At 37.0% G+C, this 19477-nt stretch overlaps 1 protein-coding gene across 1 annotated transcript in view; it reads left to right on the top strand.

The window, feature by feature from the left end:
* Nucleotides 1–19477, top strand: part of LOC111149534 (spermatogenesis associated 16) — a 241417-nt gene that overhangs the window by 121047 nt on the left and 100893 nt on the right. Inside the window, exon 4 of the mRNA XM_022506632.1 lies at nucleotides 13808–13892. Coding sequence (XP_022362340.1) covers nucleotides 13808–13892 — 85 coding nt within the window. The remainder of the gene's footprint in view (nucleotides 1–13807; nucleotides 13893–19477) is intronic.

A 19477-nucleotide genomic window follows, 5' to 3' on the forward strand; every position in this document is an offset into this window, starting at 1 on the left:
ATCCTGTAATGGTGAGTTGAGAACAGGTGAAGGTGGTTTTTACTGTTGAGGATCTTTACTGGCCAGATCATGGACAGACTACATTGGAAAATAAGAAAAGAGATGCCACAACAGAGGCATGGACTATTTAAAGGGGTCTAGAAAAGTGTGAAAAGCAAATCTGAACACATAATTTTGCCAAATGTCCACCCCGAATATATATCACTCACAAAATCAGCAAATGCTTACATGTTATTTTTATAGCCCTCCGCTATCTTGGAAGAGTGAGCCAGTCTCCACCAGTGAGCTGTTAACATTTGGAGAACACACTCTTTATTGTATCTTCATGGAATTTTCACAAAAAGGTTTTGTTAGTGGTGGTGGTGGTGATGGTGTTTTGTTGTGGCAGTTTTCCTATTTGGATTAAATTGAGAATGCTTCATATAAATTGTTTCAAAGAGCCATTTAAGTGCCAAGTATCCCTTGTAACAAATATAACCATATTCTTATGAGGACATTCCCCAGGTATCCTGAGCCTCTCTTCCTGCTTACATCCAGTTTATTCTGACCTTCTCTCACACCACCCCTATCCTTGCAGCAGGGAACCGAGCTTGCCCGAGGTGGGAGCGTCTGACTCAACTTCTGACCCTCACCACCCCCCCACATTCGCCCTCAGGTTGGCAAAAATCATGTTAATAATAAGGTTATCAGGCCGCCTGGGTGGCTCAGTGGGTTAAGCCTCTGCCTTCGGCTCTAGGTCATGATCTCAGGGTTCTGGGATCGAGCCCCGCATCGGGCTCTCTGCTCAGCCGGGAGCCTGCTTCCTCCTCTCTCTCTCTCTGCCTGCCTCTCTGCCTACTGTGATCTCTGTCTGTCAAATAAATAAATAAAGTCTTTAAAAAAAAATAATAAGGGTATCAACCTGAAATTTGTAGGTTATTTCATAGATTTCCAGTTGTTTTACATATATTATTATGTGCACACACACACGCGCACACACATACACAACTCCAGAATGCAGGTATTGTTAAAATAATCTCTGTTCGGGGCACCTGGGTGGCTCAGTGGGTTAAAGCCTCTGCCTTAGGCTCAGGTCGTGATCCCGGGATCCTGGGATTGAGCCCCGCATCGGGCTCTCTGCTTGGCGAGGAGCCTGCTTCCTCCTCTCTGTCTGTCTACTTGTGATCTCTGTCAAAAAAATAAATAAAATCTTTAAAAAAAAATAATCTCTCTTCTAGAGATGGACCATAGATTGTTAGGATTAAGCAACACATATAAGGTCAGGCAAGTTACAAAAGAGTAAGAGACCTGGCTCTATAGCCTGGGTTCAGCCTTTACATAGGATCATGCAAACAATATTCCCCCCACCTTTCCTTTTCTTTAGGGATCCCTACTTGGTGCTTCGATTATTACACCTCAGGGAACTTTTCTAAGATATACATACTCTTCCAACATTGGAATCCATTTTTCATTAGAACCAAAGTATACAGACACTGTGGTAAGGTTTTCAAGGCAGCCTACAGACACCCATTTAAACTACAGCTTACTAAAATAATGTACATTTAACAGTTCTGTAAAGTTTTACTAATAAAATTAAAGCAAACAAAAGAGTAAAATGATTTAATACACCTGAATTTTTAACCAAATAGAAACTTCCAGCAGTCTTCTGGCTTGTCTTTTTTGTTATCCTGCTCAAGACAAATAAGGAAAATGCTCTTGATAATATGATCTCAGCTAAGAAATATTATGAAGCAGGTAAAACTCAATCTAAAAAAAAAAAAAAAACACACTTCAAAATCTGTCCCATCAACCTAAGTACCTATGATTCCCTTCCAGAATTTCAATAACCCTCTCTGAGTGGTTTTCAGACCCTCTTTGTCATGGGAAGCGGGTGAGTATGTTTTGGTTTGTCGAAGTAACTGGCAGTCGGTATTGACATGTACAATAGGGTGCCTGGAGATGCTGACCCTCCAGCAGAGCCCAGGACAGACCCACACCACACAAAATGGAACCACCTAAAATTGCCAAGAGTGACCACTATTGAGAAACACTGAAAATGAAACCTACTCCTATTCAGTTAAAAATTCAGATGTATTGGGGCACCTGGGTGGCTCAGTCAATTAAGCAACTGCCTTGGGCTCAGGTCATGATCCTGCTCAGCAGGGAATCTGCCTCTCCTTCTCCCTCTGCTGCCTTCCCTGCTTGTGCTCTTTCCCTCAAATGAATCAATAAAATCCTTAAAAAAAAAAAATTTAAAAATTCAGGTGTATTGTTACTTTACTCTTTTATTTGGTCTTATTAGTAAAACACTGCTGTTTTATTTTATTAGTAAAACATTGCATAACTGTTAAATATATATCATTTCAGTAAACTGGTTTAAATGGGTGTCTGTAGGCTGCCTTGAAAACCTCACCAGAGAGTATTTATACTTTGTTTCAATTGGAAAATTAATTACAAGTCCCCAAAAACCACTCTACCATCCTGAAATCTGCCCATGCCTGCTACTCACTCTTTAGCTCACTTTCTCCATCTTTACCTGTAGGTCTCTGGCTCTGAAGAAATAGGCAGCAGCGGTTTTTTTTATTGCAGTCCAGTTACACAATCTGCTAATTAATCAGGATGTTCTATCAGAATGTATAATCTCTATATATTCTGAGACTCATACCCAAGCAGAGAAGGAGAGAGAGAACGGCAAGCACTAAGACTGTACTTTTTCCTTCTTCTTGGGACTAACAAGAATTAGTTCTGGCCACTTTTACTGAAAGCTGTTCCTCTGCTGTGAATGGGTTTATTTTCTGCTCTGTATACTCCTTTTTCCAACTGTTTTACATTTTATATTGGCTTTAGAAACTGCTGGTGTGAACTACTGAAAGCAAAATTAGATTCAGGATTGCTTGGTTTTGTATAGCCAGGCTCTTCTCTAGCTTTTGCCCCTTTTCAGGATGACATGCCTTGTTTTTTCCTAATTTTGCCCCTTCCTTTGATCCCGCAAAAAGTTGGATAAAACTTTGTAATCCTATTCAAGATTAGAGAAACCCGTTCTGAATTTTCACAAATACCAAGAGGTGAGGGCGCCCTCTGCTGGTGAAGAAATGTTCCAAGGATGGGGATTCAATTCTTGGTCCTCGGAGAGTGACCTGGGATATGGTGAGATGGGAGACATTTCACTGGCAGGAACATTCCCTAGAGAAATGCTCCAGAAGGAAACCTTCAAGAATGAGCACCAAGAAAACTCCTCAGGTTTGTAGGGCTCCATCAGCGCTTTACGGGGAGTCAGGGCGGAACATCACCTAAGTTGATACCGGTTTGTGATACCAGTCTCTATCCAACAGTTATACTTCTGGCTTCAAGCCAAGCCCTTTATTGTTTTATCATTATTTATGATTTTCTTGAGAATGAGATACCTTCCATTCATCTGGAAAAGAAAAGAATTCATCTTTAGGTTTTTCTTTCTCACATGACTAATAGGATATGCCTCTCTGGGACCAGAGTCTGACACCAGGTCGCCACAGGGCCTGGAATGTCACCATATTTAAGTATGCAAATTCCTTCTCATTTGCCTTTGCCATTTGACTTTTCCTTAAGTAATGGTGCCAATATTTCAATTTCCCCTTTGCCTGCTGTCGCTGCCTAGTTAAAGCTCATTCATTGTCTCTCAGAACTCTTTCAGTGACCTCCCACCTCCAATCTTCTCACCCTCAAATGCATCCTTTATAGAGTTGCCAAGATTCTCTCTCTAAACCATAGAACTTTCTGTGTCGTTCTGTGTTTAAAATCCACAGGCTAAAATCCATGCTCCTTTGTGCCTTCTCAGTGCCTTCTTTGCCTGCTCTAAACTCAGAAAGCTGATCCTGTTGGGGCGTTCCTCCTATTTCTAACTTCCAAACCTGTGTTCAAGTTGTACACTATGCCTAGGATGCCCTTCTCAGTCTCACTCTCCCTTTGTTTGGCTAACTCCTGTTCAGCATTTTAAGCTGATTCAGGCTTTTATTTCCTCAAGGTCTGCCTCCCTAACACAACCCTCTTAACTGCATTAGTGTATATATCAATTATTCTACTTTACTCATTGTGATATAATTATCTGTGTACGTTTGCATCTCCATTAGACCCTAATGATAGGAAATAGCATACTCATCTTAGAATCTCCATCTTTGTGGAATGAAAGAATTCATGAAGTATGCAAATATGAATCTAATAATAACATGTACTCAGACCCCCTTTCTATATCATATGGCCCTATCAGGACCCTGGTTTCTCAGACCATCTTCTTCATCCTGGAATCTAAGTAGGTCCAGATATCAAGGGACACTGCTTTTAAACCCATATAAAAGAAGAAACCCAAGGAATGCTCCAGTATGGCCACAGACTGTCATTGTCCCTGCTAAACGTAAGTCTGAGATGTTTTGGCTGGATAAGATGCTCCCCACCCCCATCACAGATAGAAAACCAGCAATGACCAAGGTTTTTGAACTAGAAGTTTTCATGTTATTCTTCCTGCCAAAAATCCTTCAGTTGTTCCCCAACATCTATAAGACAAAAATTAAAATTCATCTGCCTGGAATCCAAGGCCTACCATAACCTGTCTGAAACATAATTTTCTGGTCTTTCTTCTTTTACACAGATCCTCTGATTCTCCCCACATCCTGTATTATACTTTCTATGTTCAAAGCCCTTCCATGTGATATATCTCTGAAAAACAAAAATAAGAACAAACAAAAAACAAAAACAAAACCTCCCTTTTCTTCATCATCACTTTAAATTAGTGCTAACCATAATCAGGCCTCAGGACTGTCAGTCTATTACAGCCAAGAGTAATCATTTCCCCCCTCTCTGTTGTGTACTTGTTAGTTAACATTACATACTTAACATTTGCATTGTTCTTTATGGCAATAAAACTGCCTTATGTTTTATTAATGCTTCTCAAATATTGTTATAGCAATAGTTAATTTGGCATCTCATAAAGGTCAGTATCATGTCTTCATACATTTCCATGTGACCATGACTCCCAACCTTGCCTATTGTAATAAACATAATAAACATTTGCTGACAATGTTGAGTAACCATATTTGGGTAAAAAAAAAAAAAAATCAAAATCAATATCAAACCTTCATATATAATCTGAGATGAGTTCCATCCATCCAGACCTTTTCAACCAGACATATATTTTCTATAGAAGTAATGACACATCTTTTGACATGGCCAGGAAAGGAAAGTTGACTGTATCAGATTAATAAGCCAGAAATAACACAACGGCATGACTGTTAGTGAGACAGTCATGAGATGGCAATAGGGGAGGAGGACCAGGCATTAGGCAATAATAACCATGCCCCACACAGACACTTAATCACAGGAATATGGTTTTTTAGAGAGTGTAGCAGTAGTCAACAGGTTGGCAAGAAATTAGCATCAGGGAAGTCCAACAAAAGATAATAGAGTCTTGTAAAAGATGCACAGTAAAGAATGGAAGTAGTACAGGACCATGGTTAAGAGACCAACATTTGATGACAAATATATCTGGTTGAATCCTGATTCTGCTGTCAACTTTTTGGAAATTAACCTCCTCAATTTAAGGAAACTCACTTTCATAGCTTGGTTTCAAGAATTAAATGAGATGTAAAAGCACTTACTATATGTATGGTAAGCACTCTATAAATACTGGTTGTTGTTACAAATAGTAATAATAATGCTATTATTATTGTTTTTTGTTGTTATAAATTGAGAATCTAGAGGCAGGCAATGTTTGAAATTCCAGACTAGAGGCAGGCAGGGAACTTAAAAAAAAAACTATTATCCACTGATAGGCCATCTTGCAGGATCAAGCATGATCAAGCTAGAACCAGTATAATAAAAATCTGGAGTTGCAGTCAAGGCAGAAACACATTAACTAGATTTGGTCTGCAAAAGCTAGAGATTTGGTGTCAGGGGCAACTCTCAGCTATTAGAACTAGGCAATTAGGCACAGAGACAGACTTGTTCCAAAGGTAGAGAGACCAAAGTATAACTCCTTCAATGCTCATCAACCCCTGAAATACGTGAACTGAGAACACTATAAGGGCTGATGAAAACTATAAGGTTTCCTGATGAAAACCAAATGACTAGGGGTAGTGGAGTGGGGGAAAGGATAACCAGAGCAAAGTGCAAACAAAAGCTGCTTTTGTTACTGTTTATTATTATTATTTTATTATATGTTATTATATAAGTTATTGAGCACTGTATTAATAAAGGTTCTCCAGAGAAACAGAACCAATAGGAGGTATAAATATATGGAATTGATTCATGCAATTATGGAGCCTAAGAAGTACTAAAATCTGTCGTTTGGCAAGCTGGAGAGTCAGGAGAGCCAGAAGTTTGGTTCCAGTCTGAGGCCAAAGGCCTGAGAACCTGGGGAGCTGATGGTGTAAGTTCCAATCCAAGCTCAAGTCCAAGGGCAGGAGAATACTGACATCCCAAATCAACAACAATCAGAAAGGGAATTCTCCCTGACTCAGCCTTTTTGTTCTATTCTGGCCTTCAGTGGATCAGATACGCCACATCCACATCAGTGAGAACGATCTGCTTGACTCAGTGTACATTTTCAAATGTTCATCTCATTGAACATTTGACCCAGAAACGCTCCCACAGACATCATGTTCAACAAAACATCTGAGCACCCTGTGGTTCAGTTACGTTGACACATATACCGTCACAGGCACCTGCTATTTACCAGGTATTGTATGAGGCACTGTACTGGCAGGCACTGTGGCTTACTGTCCAGAGCTGTGTTGCCACTAAACTCCCATTGTTGATGGAGATGTTCTGTGCCAGTTAACATAGTAGCCACTGGCCATGTGTGGCTAGTGAGTGCCTGAAATGTGCATATGTACCTGAGAATTTGATTTTAAATTTTAATGTTAATTCTTTTAAAATACAAATAGCCACATATGGCTGGTGGTCACCATACTGGGCATACTAGGAAAAGAAGGTAATAGGTAAACGAACTAGTAATTACAAAATATGAGACTTAATGCAAGAAAAAGAAGGTTCTGATTGAGGGATGGTAAGGCAGACTTATTTACACAGAGTGGTCAGAGAAGGGCTCACTGAAATGGTCACCAGTGTTTAAGCTAAAGCCAAAAGGTCCAAATCTTGAGAAGCAGCAGCCAGACAAAAAATGGAAGGAATAGATTCCAGGTGGGAGGCATCTAATATGCAAATGCCCCAAGGCAGGAGAATTCATATTTACTTTGAGCAACTGAATAAACCACACTTGACTAGAGGGTGACAGAACATTTGTTGGAGAGGAAAACAAGGGCAGCCTATTACAAGATTGGTAGACCACAGAAGGAGCTTGGATTCTATTTGAGGTATTTTATATTTACATAGTTTTTAAAGATCACTGTGGCTGATTGCTGTGTGGAAAATACATGGACCTGCAAAAAGAAGCTTTGTGTGTGTGTGTGTGTGTGTGTGTGTGTGTGTGTGTGTGTTTGCTCGAGTGGATTTGATGGTTTGGTTCTCCTCCTGATCGGATTATAATCTATTCAATATTAGTGTATATTTGTATTCAAAAGGAATATACACTTTAATCAATATTAATGAATCTAAATTAACAACATGCCCATACAGATGTTCTTTAGCTTTTTTCAGTATAGGAGAAAGGAAACAACTCCTAAGTATGTTGATAATAGGGAAGGATTCTTTAGTTAGAACTATCTAATAGATGCACTTGTAAGAATTATCTATACCATGACATTAGTGAAATGGCTGCATACAAACACCGTAAGATTATCCTTAGACTCTTGAGAGAGCTCAGTTTCTGAGTGTAGGAGAAAGAAGAGGAGGAACTCAACCAAGTTAAAAAGATAATCATGAAACTGACCAATGTCAAGCAAGGAGGACCCATGGAGAAAGATTAAAGCGACTGGGGTTAATTAATTAACCTGGGGAAGAGAGATTAATAAATTTTTGTGAGGATATGTAGAACGGCTACTCAGAGAATAAAGTCTAGTTTGGTTGCATTAACCCTGGAGACTAGAACTGAACCAGCAGACTTAAACTGCAGAAGACTATTTATGGCTGTGAAGCTAAGGAATCAGTGAGGAAAACAGAGCAATGTCCTTCTGTAGAGGTCTTTAAAACAGAATAGATTCTCATCAGTCTCATTTGAAAGGTTTAAGTGTGGTCCTGCCTAAAGGCAAGGTGATGAACGAATGACTTTTCAAGGTCCCAGCTGGTCAGCCCTAGGAGAACACACAGCTGATTGTATGCTGTGATTTTCTTTTGTTTACCCATATCTTATTGTTTGACACCACCAAGTGGCCACACTGAGTAGAAATGTTACAGATTGTGAATATGGGGATAGGTCTTGAGAACTGCCAGTAGTATACTCTCATAACCTTAGAACTACACGGTCTGTTTAGAAATATTCAATCTGTAAAATCACCTGGTGTGAAAATGCTTAAACGTTGTGATCCTTGTATGGTATTAATTTGAAAAGCAAAACTGGTACCTACCTTATTAATAATAACATGTCAAATTCTTGCATTGTATATTTGCTGTTTGGTAGGAATGGGATTTGATTCACAATAAGCTGAGCTATGACACAAAAATCTTTTGTTTTAGATACATATATATTTAAAAGCCAGGTTTTGACCCTTTCACATTTAACAGATGTATTAAGTAAATTAAATGTGTCTTCAGAAATACTTTTCTAAAATGAACTCAAGTATCATATTGGAAGAAGAATGTAGTAGGCTTGCAGGGAAACCACAGTTGTTGACACATGACTGAAGGCATCACATTAGAAAATAATTTTAGATACAACACAATAGGCTAATATACTTCCTGGTACCTTCTCTCTTTGAGTTATGTAAAAATTACATTAGCATCCATTAACATTTATTAAACTCTTTTGTGAGCTAAATGTTGGATTCTACATTGGGCAAGCCCACCCTGTCACTCCATTCTTGCACCACCTCCAAAACAAAAGCATTGTTAAATATGAGCAGTGAGGTAATCCAGGGCCAGACTCCTTCTAGTAGAATCCTAGCAAGCTATGTAACTCTATAGCCCTCCAGTTTTTATAACAAGAATTCAATTTTTTTGACTTAAAAAAATTAGAGAACATGTGGTCATTAGTTCAACAAATATTTATTGTGTGAGTACCACACCAACACTGTTCTAGGCAGTGGGGATAGAGCTGTGAATAAAAGAAACAAAACTCCAACCCTCAGGAAGTTTGTATTCCAGGAAAGATCCAGAGAGTAAATATTTTAGGCTTTGGTATGGATAGTATTAGAATGTGGTCAGGGTAGTCCTCACTGAGAAAATATGTGATAAAGACCTAAAGGTAGATGAACAAGGAAGTCAGGGGTTGTCTAGAGAAAAACACCCTGGAACAGCAACTGTCAAATGCAAAAATCCCGGAGGCAATAGTGTACCTGTTCATTTTGAGCAACAGCAGAGGAGACAGCTTGTCTGGAGCCGAGTAAGTCGGAAATGAGGTCACAGACCAGATGACAGAGGGCTCAAATGCCATTTTAAAAACTAGTTTTTATCTAGTAAGTAGTAGAAATCCTAGGAGAATTGGCTGGGCATCCTATTCAAATAAAGTAGGAGATTTCCGAAAAATACATACATACATACATACATACATACATACATATATACATACATACATACAAAACTAGTTTTTACTCTGAGTGAGATAAGAAACCTTTGCAGTTTTAAGCATAGTAGTGACCTGCTCAGGAGCACTAATTTTAATTTCTTTGGCCTTAGAAACTGGATGAGTGAAGAAGGCTATTAGAGATTGGGGGAGGGAAAATAAAAAGCATTAGAATCTCAGGTATAGAAATATTAAGCTTAGAATACCTATTGGGTATCCACATAGAGATGTGAAGAAGACAATTCCTACAAGTCTCGAGATCCAAAAAGAGATTTAAGTTCAGGATATAAATGTAAGGCTTGTCAACCCATAGACCGTATTTAAAACCACGAAACTGATGAGATCACGAAGGGATTGCATATAGAAAGAGAAAGAAGGGGTCCAAGCATTGTGCCCTTGTAGTAGAAATCCAGGGAGATGAGAAGATACCAGAAAAGGAGACTGAAAAGACCAACCAGTAAGGTAGAGGGAAACTGGAAAGAACAGAGTTGTTATCCCAAGTGGAAAGTATACACTGGAAGAGGGGTAAGCAATTGCATCCCTTGCACCTGAGAGTGCATGCAAAATGCAGACTGAGAATTGAACCACTGTTTTAGCAGCAAGGAAATCATTAGTAGCATTGACCATAGCAGTTTCAGTGAAGTAGCAGAATGAGAACCTTGCCGGAGTGAGTTAGGAGAGAGCAGGAAGAGAGAAATTAGAGATAAGGAGTACACACAGCTTTTTCAAGGAGTTTCTGTGGGCTTGTTGTTTATTTTTTGTGTAGAAGGAAAGAATTAAGATGATTACTGGAAGGGAAGCAGATCGAGAGGCTTTGGGGATATTTTGTTTTAAGATGGCAGAAACAGCAGCATTTTTGTGTGCCGGTACAAAAGCTCCAGGAGAAAAGGAAAAAAATGAAAAAGGGAAAAGAAAAGAAATGAGAGAGAGAGAATGAATTACTGGAGCAGTTTCATGGGTAGGATGAGATCTGATGCGGAAGTGTGGATGGGTGGGTGGATCGATTTCACACTATGCTATGTAAAATGCTTAACCTGGTGCTTAGCATGAGTAAAGGCTCAGAGGGGACAGAGACCAAGCCACCCACTGTCACATAAAAGGGTTTGGCCAACATGATCCTCCAGGTCCAGTGGAGCTACAATATTCAGTAGACTAATGAAAGTAAGTTGAATAGAATAATGACAATGAAACAAAGACAATTAGAGCAACATTGAATCACACTGACTAGCCTCCAGGAGACTGGTCTAAAGGTAAACAGAGATATGTAAAGGAAAGTAGGAAGAGTGATGGTTAATGTTTACATTCGGTTCATCAGGGGAGTCTGCCAGAACCAGGATCCCACAAGGTACTTGACTCCTTGTAGATGCTCTGAGTTGATTAATTAATTATCCTTGCCCTTTATAAATTCAGCATGATGAGAAACCCCTGTGTCCTGCCTCACAGATACTGCATGGTATAATGTTATTTCCATGCTCTTTTCATGTTCTTCCACTGAATTTTATACTGGTTTATAGAGGCTAAGCTGTAGGGCAGAGCTATGATAGGGAACCAGACAAAGGAAGGTGGATGGTGAAAACATAACTGCCACTTCCAATGGGAAGAAAATGGGGCTGAAGCAACTACAATATAAATTGTGTTCTAACATTAAGAGAATAAGTTATACTTATGAAAAATATATTAGCAAACATGTAGCTTTCTGAAACCATACTTTGTTATTTAATACTAGTATCTTTTTACTATTATAGTAATTGTGCTTCCCTGAGGGCAAGTAATACATTTCAATGAACCTTAATTCTTCACTTGTTTCAATATAAATTGGAAGATATGTTCCTTTGAAAAAAGACGTGAGCCCCCAGGTGTAATAAAATCATATTTAAGAATGTAGCAATTTGACAACACATCATTACAGTAAGAGCAACTTTTAGAAAACATTAATAAAAATACTATAACTTCTAATTTTACAAGGTGAACTCAAAACTAAATCACCGAAAGCATTAAAAATGTAGGAAAGCTCTAGAAACCCACTGTCATGATCTCTCTTCCCTAGCAATTATTCCAATCTAAGAATGACAATCACTAACATGATAGAAACTATCAATTTAGTTTTTACTTAAGCCTCTGTGCTTACCATCCAGTATCATCTTTTACAGTTTTTGCATGTTTCAGAATTGTAAAGTTTCCTTCTTGAACTCTGCACAGTAATCTTAGTACACTGTATACAATGTCCCTAAAAAGAAAACAGTAGTCTGAAATATTTAAGGGAGTCTGTGGCCAGAATATATAGAAGCTGGTGCCTAACTCTTGACTGACAATTTTATCAATGCTTGCCACCTGTTGCTCAACCTCCTAATTTATATAGAGGTAGGCAAACTATACAAAATCCAGTGTACCATGTATTTTTGGAAATAAAGTTATGGAACATAACCCCACTCATGTGTTCACTTAAGTGTCCATAGGTCCCTCCATAAGGCAAAGTTACCACATGGCCCACAAAGCCTAAAATATTTACTATCTGACTCTTTTTAGGAAAATCATACCCACTCGTGGTTTAACTAATGGCTGGTCTCCTCATTAAACACTGCTTGTTGAGCCATGTCTACATATCCAAATGATAACGGAAGGAGGAATCAGAGTGCAAAATCAAGTCATCACCTAAGAGTACCCAACTTCTATAAATACGTGTGTGCTGTCTTGAGAGTGAGACTTTTTACATTTTTCATTGATTTCCTAAATTCAGAATTTATTAAATGGATTTCTATTAGGTGACAGGTACCTAAGTAGACTTCCTTTTTAGGTAGTCATGAGAGGAAAATTTTTCCAAGTGTTTCTATCAAATGCAAATTTTGAAACTCACTTTTGCCCTCTCTTGTCTGTAATTTTTATAACTTTTTTTTCCTAAATCTTACGTATTCATACAACATCAGACTTCCTAGCTCACTTTATCTTACCAGTAAACTAGGGCTTTGAAAAATATAAAAGCATTCTTAAAAGATTAGTTATTCCTAAATTATTGTCATTTATTTTGAAATGTCAGTGGACAGCTCCTTTCCAATGCCACATGTGTAAAAAAATATATTGAGCAGAATAACCCTCCAAATGGTGGCATTTTTTTCCACTGTTATTTTTTAAAGTCCTAATTTTTGTCTATCCTGAGCAAGAAACTAAACATTTTCATTCTTCCAACAGAGTACCATAGTAAGTTTATAGCTGCTGTGCCTTAGAAAACCTATATTTAGGGAAGGGAAATTCCTAATTCAATTTACAGTGATGTCAAGAAACAACACATATCTGCAGGCAAAGATAAGAAAAACATTCAGGGGTACACCGTGATAGCTCCACTTAAATAAATAAACTTTTGGTACTAGTGATTAGGTACACAGGATTATTATATGTTTAATTGGCTAACGTGACAATTTGGAATTACTTCTAGTCACATTTAATTGGATTTGGAATCTCTGGAGAAGAGAAATAGAGAGGCCTAGCAAAACAGTCATAAAAGTAAACTGTTTTTCCAAAGGGTGCTAAGCAATGAATTAATATCAATTGCACAATAGTTTTTAATATCCTCTCAGCTTAATAAGACTAATTCAGTGGTTGTACATACTAGATACAAAAACCAATTCAATTAAACACAGAAAGTGGGGGAGGGGAGTGTTTGTTGAATTGTAAATTTTTTATTTTTACCTTTAAGAAGGCCAATTTAATCAGAGGTGAATAATCTTTAATTCAGGCAAAGTCTGAGATATGCTTAAATAGCAATGCAATAGTTAGCTATGTATGCTATGCTAGGTTTGAAGGCATTTTAGAGTCCATAAAATATGTGTTGCTCTCTAAATGCTCTGAAGCTTAATAAGGGGCAACCAAAACAATGCATTCCTTCAGAGTCTTCAAGTATTCTTATACTGTACAAGCAGAAAAAACATCTGGAAGACAAATAGCTGGTTGCTTCTCTTAGAGTCTTAGTTTAGATTAAAAGAAAAACAATGGAAAACAAAAACAACCCTACTTTTCTACAGTCTAAAATGTGCTTGGGCTTTGCTTAATATTAATCTAGTCAAATTTATATATTACACAACCTTCTTCCTCAGTATTTATATATACTACCTGTTACGGTTTTACTTCTGCCCTATAAATTTGTGTTTTGTCTTGTTTTGTTTTGTTTTTAATTTTCCTTGTTCTTAGGAGTGCCATGATTGCTGACTACATGTTCTGGCTCTGTGGAGGAAGTGAACAGTGTATAAGCAAGCTCATCAAACTGTATTGGCAGGTAAAAAATGATGTCCCAACTAGGGAGGAGGAGCCCATCTCATTTTTAGAACCAAAATGAAGGATTGGTGCTTAAAAGATTGCTGAAAAAGGTAGCTCTGGCCATATCAGTTAGAAGGACACTACTCAGTAGTAATGTGTTTATAATGAAGCAGATTTTCTGTGACTGATTTTGAGGGCAAAATTCAAGGTTGTTAACCCTTGCCCCATACTTCAGTTTTACAGCCCAATATAAATTTTAGACATCCCAAGAACTATTTTCCCAAGCATGCTGCTATAAAGACATGATCCTTTAAAATATGAACATTGTATTTTCACAGATTCTTCTTGATCTATGACCTGTAAAAGCATACACTGGAAGTAATACCAGTTACATAGTAAAGGAAAAATGCAAAGATTGGTTGTATTTGTTGGGGCATATTTAGTGTTTAGAACACCTAACTAATAACAAACTGCAGATCTTTTTTCTCATTTATTATTCAAAATGGCAGCAAGAAGTCATATCAAAGGTCAATTATATCTCAAGAATAGAGTCATACTTTCTTAGAATTATAAAGAGAATTTAGAATTTGCTGGTTCAATCTCCTTTACAATACACAAATCTATTAATTTCCTGTCTGCTCTCAGCAAATTGTCAGTAACTTTCTGCTGAAATAGATCCAAAATAAAGAGCACATTTAACTCCAAGAAATGACATCCAATTTGCTAATTATTAAACTGCTTTCTTCATGTAAAGTAGATTTCTACTTTATCCAGTGGTTCCCAGTAGGGCAACATGGACCAAAAGGAAACCCATTTCCAAATGAAATTTTTTTCAAATATTTGAAAATCAACTACAAAAGCCAAAACCCTCCTCCGTGTCTTCTTTCCAGACTGTGTAGGGCCTTTTATTCCTCATACTTCAAGATGATTTGATTTAATTTAATTTAATATGAACCTTCCAAACCAACTAGAATAAGATCTTATAAAACACAAATATGAAAGTGAGAAATAATCACCAATAGTCTTTTGACACTTCCTGATTTTTCCCATATTTTCACTACTATGTCTTGGCCCCCAGTTTTCTGTCTCTATATCATGTGTTATCTTTATTAGACAGTAAAGGATTAGGTTTATCATATAAAATGCTCAATAATTTATATGGTTCTAGCTAAATATTTGGAGCTCAGTTTACCAACTATAAAAAATAAAGGTTTATATTAGCCCTACTATATTTGAGACCTGTGATTACTTGAGAAAAAAAATGGCCTTCTAGAGAACAAAGTTTTAATCTCAAAATAATTTAGTAATCTGCTGATAAGTTTAAAACTTTCCTAAGGGAATCTGGAATATGCAAAACAGTAGCAGTTACTTATGTAATTAAATAGTTATAAAGAATTGCTAGATGTAAAAATATAAACAAATAATATGAGCTATAGATACAATAAAGGAAGAAGACTTTTTATTAAAGGATTTCAGAAGCTCCTGGAAAGAAGTGGGAAAGGAGTTGAATCTCAAAGATTAGATACAACATTCAGCAAGCTTGGCATATAATAGGTCTCAAATGAATGTTTGATTTAATTTATTCATTCACTAAACAAATAACATTGAGTACTTACTGTGTTTTCTACATTGAACTAAGAAAAAATAGATCCATTGTTGGTGCAACTGGTTAAGATGTACTGTAAATAATTTTCTCCTGTTTCCTTTAGCTTTCAAAGAACACTAATATCCCCATTTTTTTACCTCAAAGTAGGAAAATAATCTCCACTTACCAATACATGCATGTTTGTTATGCAAAAAGGAGGAAAACAAATACTATTATTTAATTATTCTGTATTAATAAAAAATAAGAAAAACATATTTCTCTTTGTATTTTCTTTTTCTCTTCATTTTTTAATTATTTCTTTAATCCCCATCACCTATTTAACCAACACCCCCACCCACCTCCCTTCTGATAACCATCAGTTTATTCTCTATAGCTGAGTATGGTTTGCCTCTCTCTTTCTCTCTTTTTTTCTCCTTTGCTTGTTTGTTTTGTTTCTTGAATTCCACATATAAGTAAAATCATATGGTGTTTATCTTTCTTTGAATGACTTATTTCACTTTTTATTATATTCTGTAGTTCCATCCATGTCATTGCAAATGACAAAATTTTATTCTCTTTACGGCTGAATAATGTTCTGTTGTGTACATGTACCACCTCTTCTTTATCCGTTCATCACTCAGTGGACACTTGGGCTGCTTGCATAATTTTGCTATTGTAGATAATGTTGCTATAAACATCAGGGTCCATGTATCTTTTAAATCAGTATTTTTGTATTCTTTGGGTAGTAAATATCTAGTAGTGTGATTATTGGATCATAGCCTTATTTTATTTTTAATTTTTTGAGGAACCTCCATACTGTTTTCTACAGTGGCTACACCAGTTTGCATTCCCACCAACAGTGCAAAAGGTTTCCCCTTCTTCCACATTCTTGCCCACACCTTTTGCTTCTTTTCTTGGGTTGTTGATTTTAGCCATTCCGACAGGTGTGAAGTGATAGCTCACTGCAGTTTTGATTTGCATTTTCCTGACGATAAGTGATGTTGAGCATCTTTTCATATATCTGTTGGCCATCTGTATGTCTTCTTTGGAAAAATGTCTATTCGTGTCTTCTGCCCATTTTTAATTGGATTATTCATTTTTGGGGTGTTGAGTTTTCTTTTCCTCTTTTAATTTGAAGCAACTTGGCATATTGGAAAAGAGCCCTTGTTTGGAAGTCGGATCTGATTCAGTCCAAGTTCTAAGACCAAATAGTTACCTAACCTAAGGCAAATTAGTTTCTAGAGGAACTTCAACTAGAAAATAAGAGATGACTAGCAGAAAGTGTTTGAGAAGGTCTATTCTTGAAAATCATTTTAGCACTGAAATCTAATATTTTAAGCATATCTAAAAATGTCACACATATTAAGATAAAAAGAAGTAACATAATTAGAAATTTCATCCTGCAGATAAATTCCGTAAACTAAACCCCTCAACATTAGCACACCACACTCTTCTCACCAGTTACATACTTCCTTATGCGAGCCTGCCTCTCCCTGATCTTAATTTAAATGTATATATCTTCTTCCTTAGACTTTATTCTGTCCTAAATCAAAAGGGGCTTTTGGAGATTGCCAAACACTGATGCTCCACCACCCAATCTACCATGAATTTAAGAATGTTGAATTTATGAATGCCCCCAAACATCACAGACTAGAAACTGTATCTGCATATACATTTATAGACCTCTATTAACGCTTAGACAGGAGGCTATTTTCACTACCTTTGTAAGTGATGAAGTTTCTGTATATCTTCCTTTCAATCACATAAAATACCTATCCCTCTGGTTAGTCAGTCTTCTTAGAGGTCTTAAATAAGAAATGGAAAATTGGGGTATGTAAAAATTTGAGAGCCAGTCTACACCTACTCTCACAAATTGTTGGTTTACAAATTCTTGGATACAAAAGAACAGACCTTTACTTTAGTGAGCTCAAGAACGCTTTTCAATTGTATTAGGAACAGTTTTCATATCATCAGTCCAGCAAGAAAAAAAGGCCTAAAGCTCTGCACTACATGACAGCTCACACTGGAATATATCACTCTGAATAAAAGTGTTTGCACATGTTATGCTATAATAGCATCACCTCTTCAGAGCTAGAGAGGGTTGGAAATAACTTGTCACAACTGTACTTGCATGCATGCTTCTGAAACCTGACACCCAGTCTTCTATTATCAGCCACTTTCCTTTTCTCAAATACCTTGAAACCCCATCACAATTCTGAGCTAATTAACAAAATGGAAAATTCCTGGTCATGCTGAAAATTAACTATTTTGAAGCAGTGGCCACTATGTATTTATACATTGCTCCTAAAGTAATAATATTATTTCAAAAAGATTTTAACAGTAAACTGTAGTCCACCTCCTAAGCCCCCTGCCCCTTTAGATCCAGGGCTAGACTTAATAGCATCAGGAAACAAACATGACTTCCATTTCACTTTCCCTTTCCTGGTTTCCCACCTTCGCTTTCAGCCATGCTGTCAGTGACATGGATTGTCTGGTATGTGGCTTTCTCTCCTACAGTGTGAGGAACAGAGCCAACTCCAGTCTGCACTGCAAAATGGAGTGAGAAAAGGGGATAACAGCTAATTTTGCTGCAGAAGTCCCACAAAACAAGTACAGAGGAGCCCCACTAAACAGGGGCAAGCTGCCTGATCAGCTCATTCTTCACCTTAATTATTCTTTTTAAAATCTCTTTCTTTCTTTTTTGAGTCACAAACCCCTCTGAGACTCTGATCTCATTTATGAGCATCCACCTAGAAACAATACTCATAAACATATACACAAAAAAATGTGCCTGCTATGTATCTCATTGCATTGGAACTCCCACACATAGAATATGGAGAATTACAGTTTTATCACTCTTTGGAAAAGGTTATGCAGTTTTTCTGGAATAAGAAGTTGAAATATATTTGACATCACATCAATGTCGATGTTTCATTTTAATAACAATAAGAGATACAACCTTGATTAACAAAGTATTTAATAGTAAATGGAATCAGAGCGCCTATAGCTCACAAGATCTCATATGGATAGGCAGGCATCAACAATAACCAAAATTCATATTACATCATTTCCTTTGTCCTCAGGTCAATGAGATTATCTTTGTTAAGTCTATACAATCAAAGTTATCTATGTTAGCAATTTGTTTCAATTTTAAAGCCATCTGAACAAAAAGTGACCCCCATAAGACATAAAGCCATTTGCCAAGTGTCTGTTGATTTTTGTCCCTAAAAACTCTCAAGACTTTGTCAGTCTCACCTCCAGTTTTAGAAAATTTAAATTGTTATTTATAACAATAACAATTGTTATTGTTATATAACAATATAACAGCCACCTCATTTAGAGTAGCAGCTTGACCAAAAAAAAAAAAAAAAAAAAAAAAAAGAAAGAAAGAAAGGAAGAAAGAAAAAAAGCTCATAGTTTTTCAGCAGCATCTCTAATAGTAAATTCAGCATTTTAATCAAAAGACTTGCTTCACTTATGTGACTAAGATATCAGCCATTATAAAGCTAGTCCTGGAATGAACTTCTCACTATCAATCTGTTCTAAGAAGGAATTTTCTTTTCTCTTAAAAAATTTTCAAGAATTAATCAAACTAAATCACTTCTAAATTTCTTTTCTGAACTGCCAACAAACTTCTCTATTAAGAAAGAGCCTCATGGTGTGTTCTTATATCTTGACAAAGATCTACTGAAAAGGCACTGATTTAAGCTCTTGGCTCTGAAGAAGTTGAAGACTTTCACAGCAATTGAAAGACCTCTTTTGGGGGTTGTTGGAGGGGCTGTTGACACCAATATGAGCCCCTGTAGAAAGCCTGACATGTGGAGCATCTTTCCTTAGTGAAGCAGCAAAGGCTGAGGCAGTGCCAACTTCACAGATCCTCCATCTGTGCAGAGAATACCAAGACTTCCCATCCAATTCAACTTGTACTTGGCATTGAATGTTCACCATCTTAAAGATATCAATGGCCTAAATGGTTTCCAAAGAGGGCTCACCAGCAAGAAATTTTTCTTTGGTGAAAT

This window comes from Enhydra lutris, unplaced genomic scaffold (assembly GCF_002288905.1).
Source record: "Enhydra lutris kenyoni isolate GAN:26980312 unplaced genomic scaffold, ASM228890v2 scaffoldscaffold2, whole genome shotgun sequence".
Classification (NCBI taxonomy): Eukaryota; Metazoa; Chordata; class Mammalia; order Carnivora; family Mustelidae; genus Enhydra; species Enhydra lutris.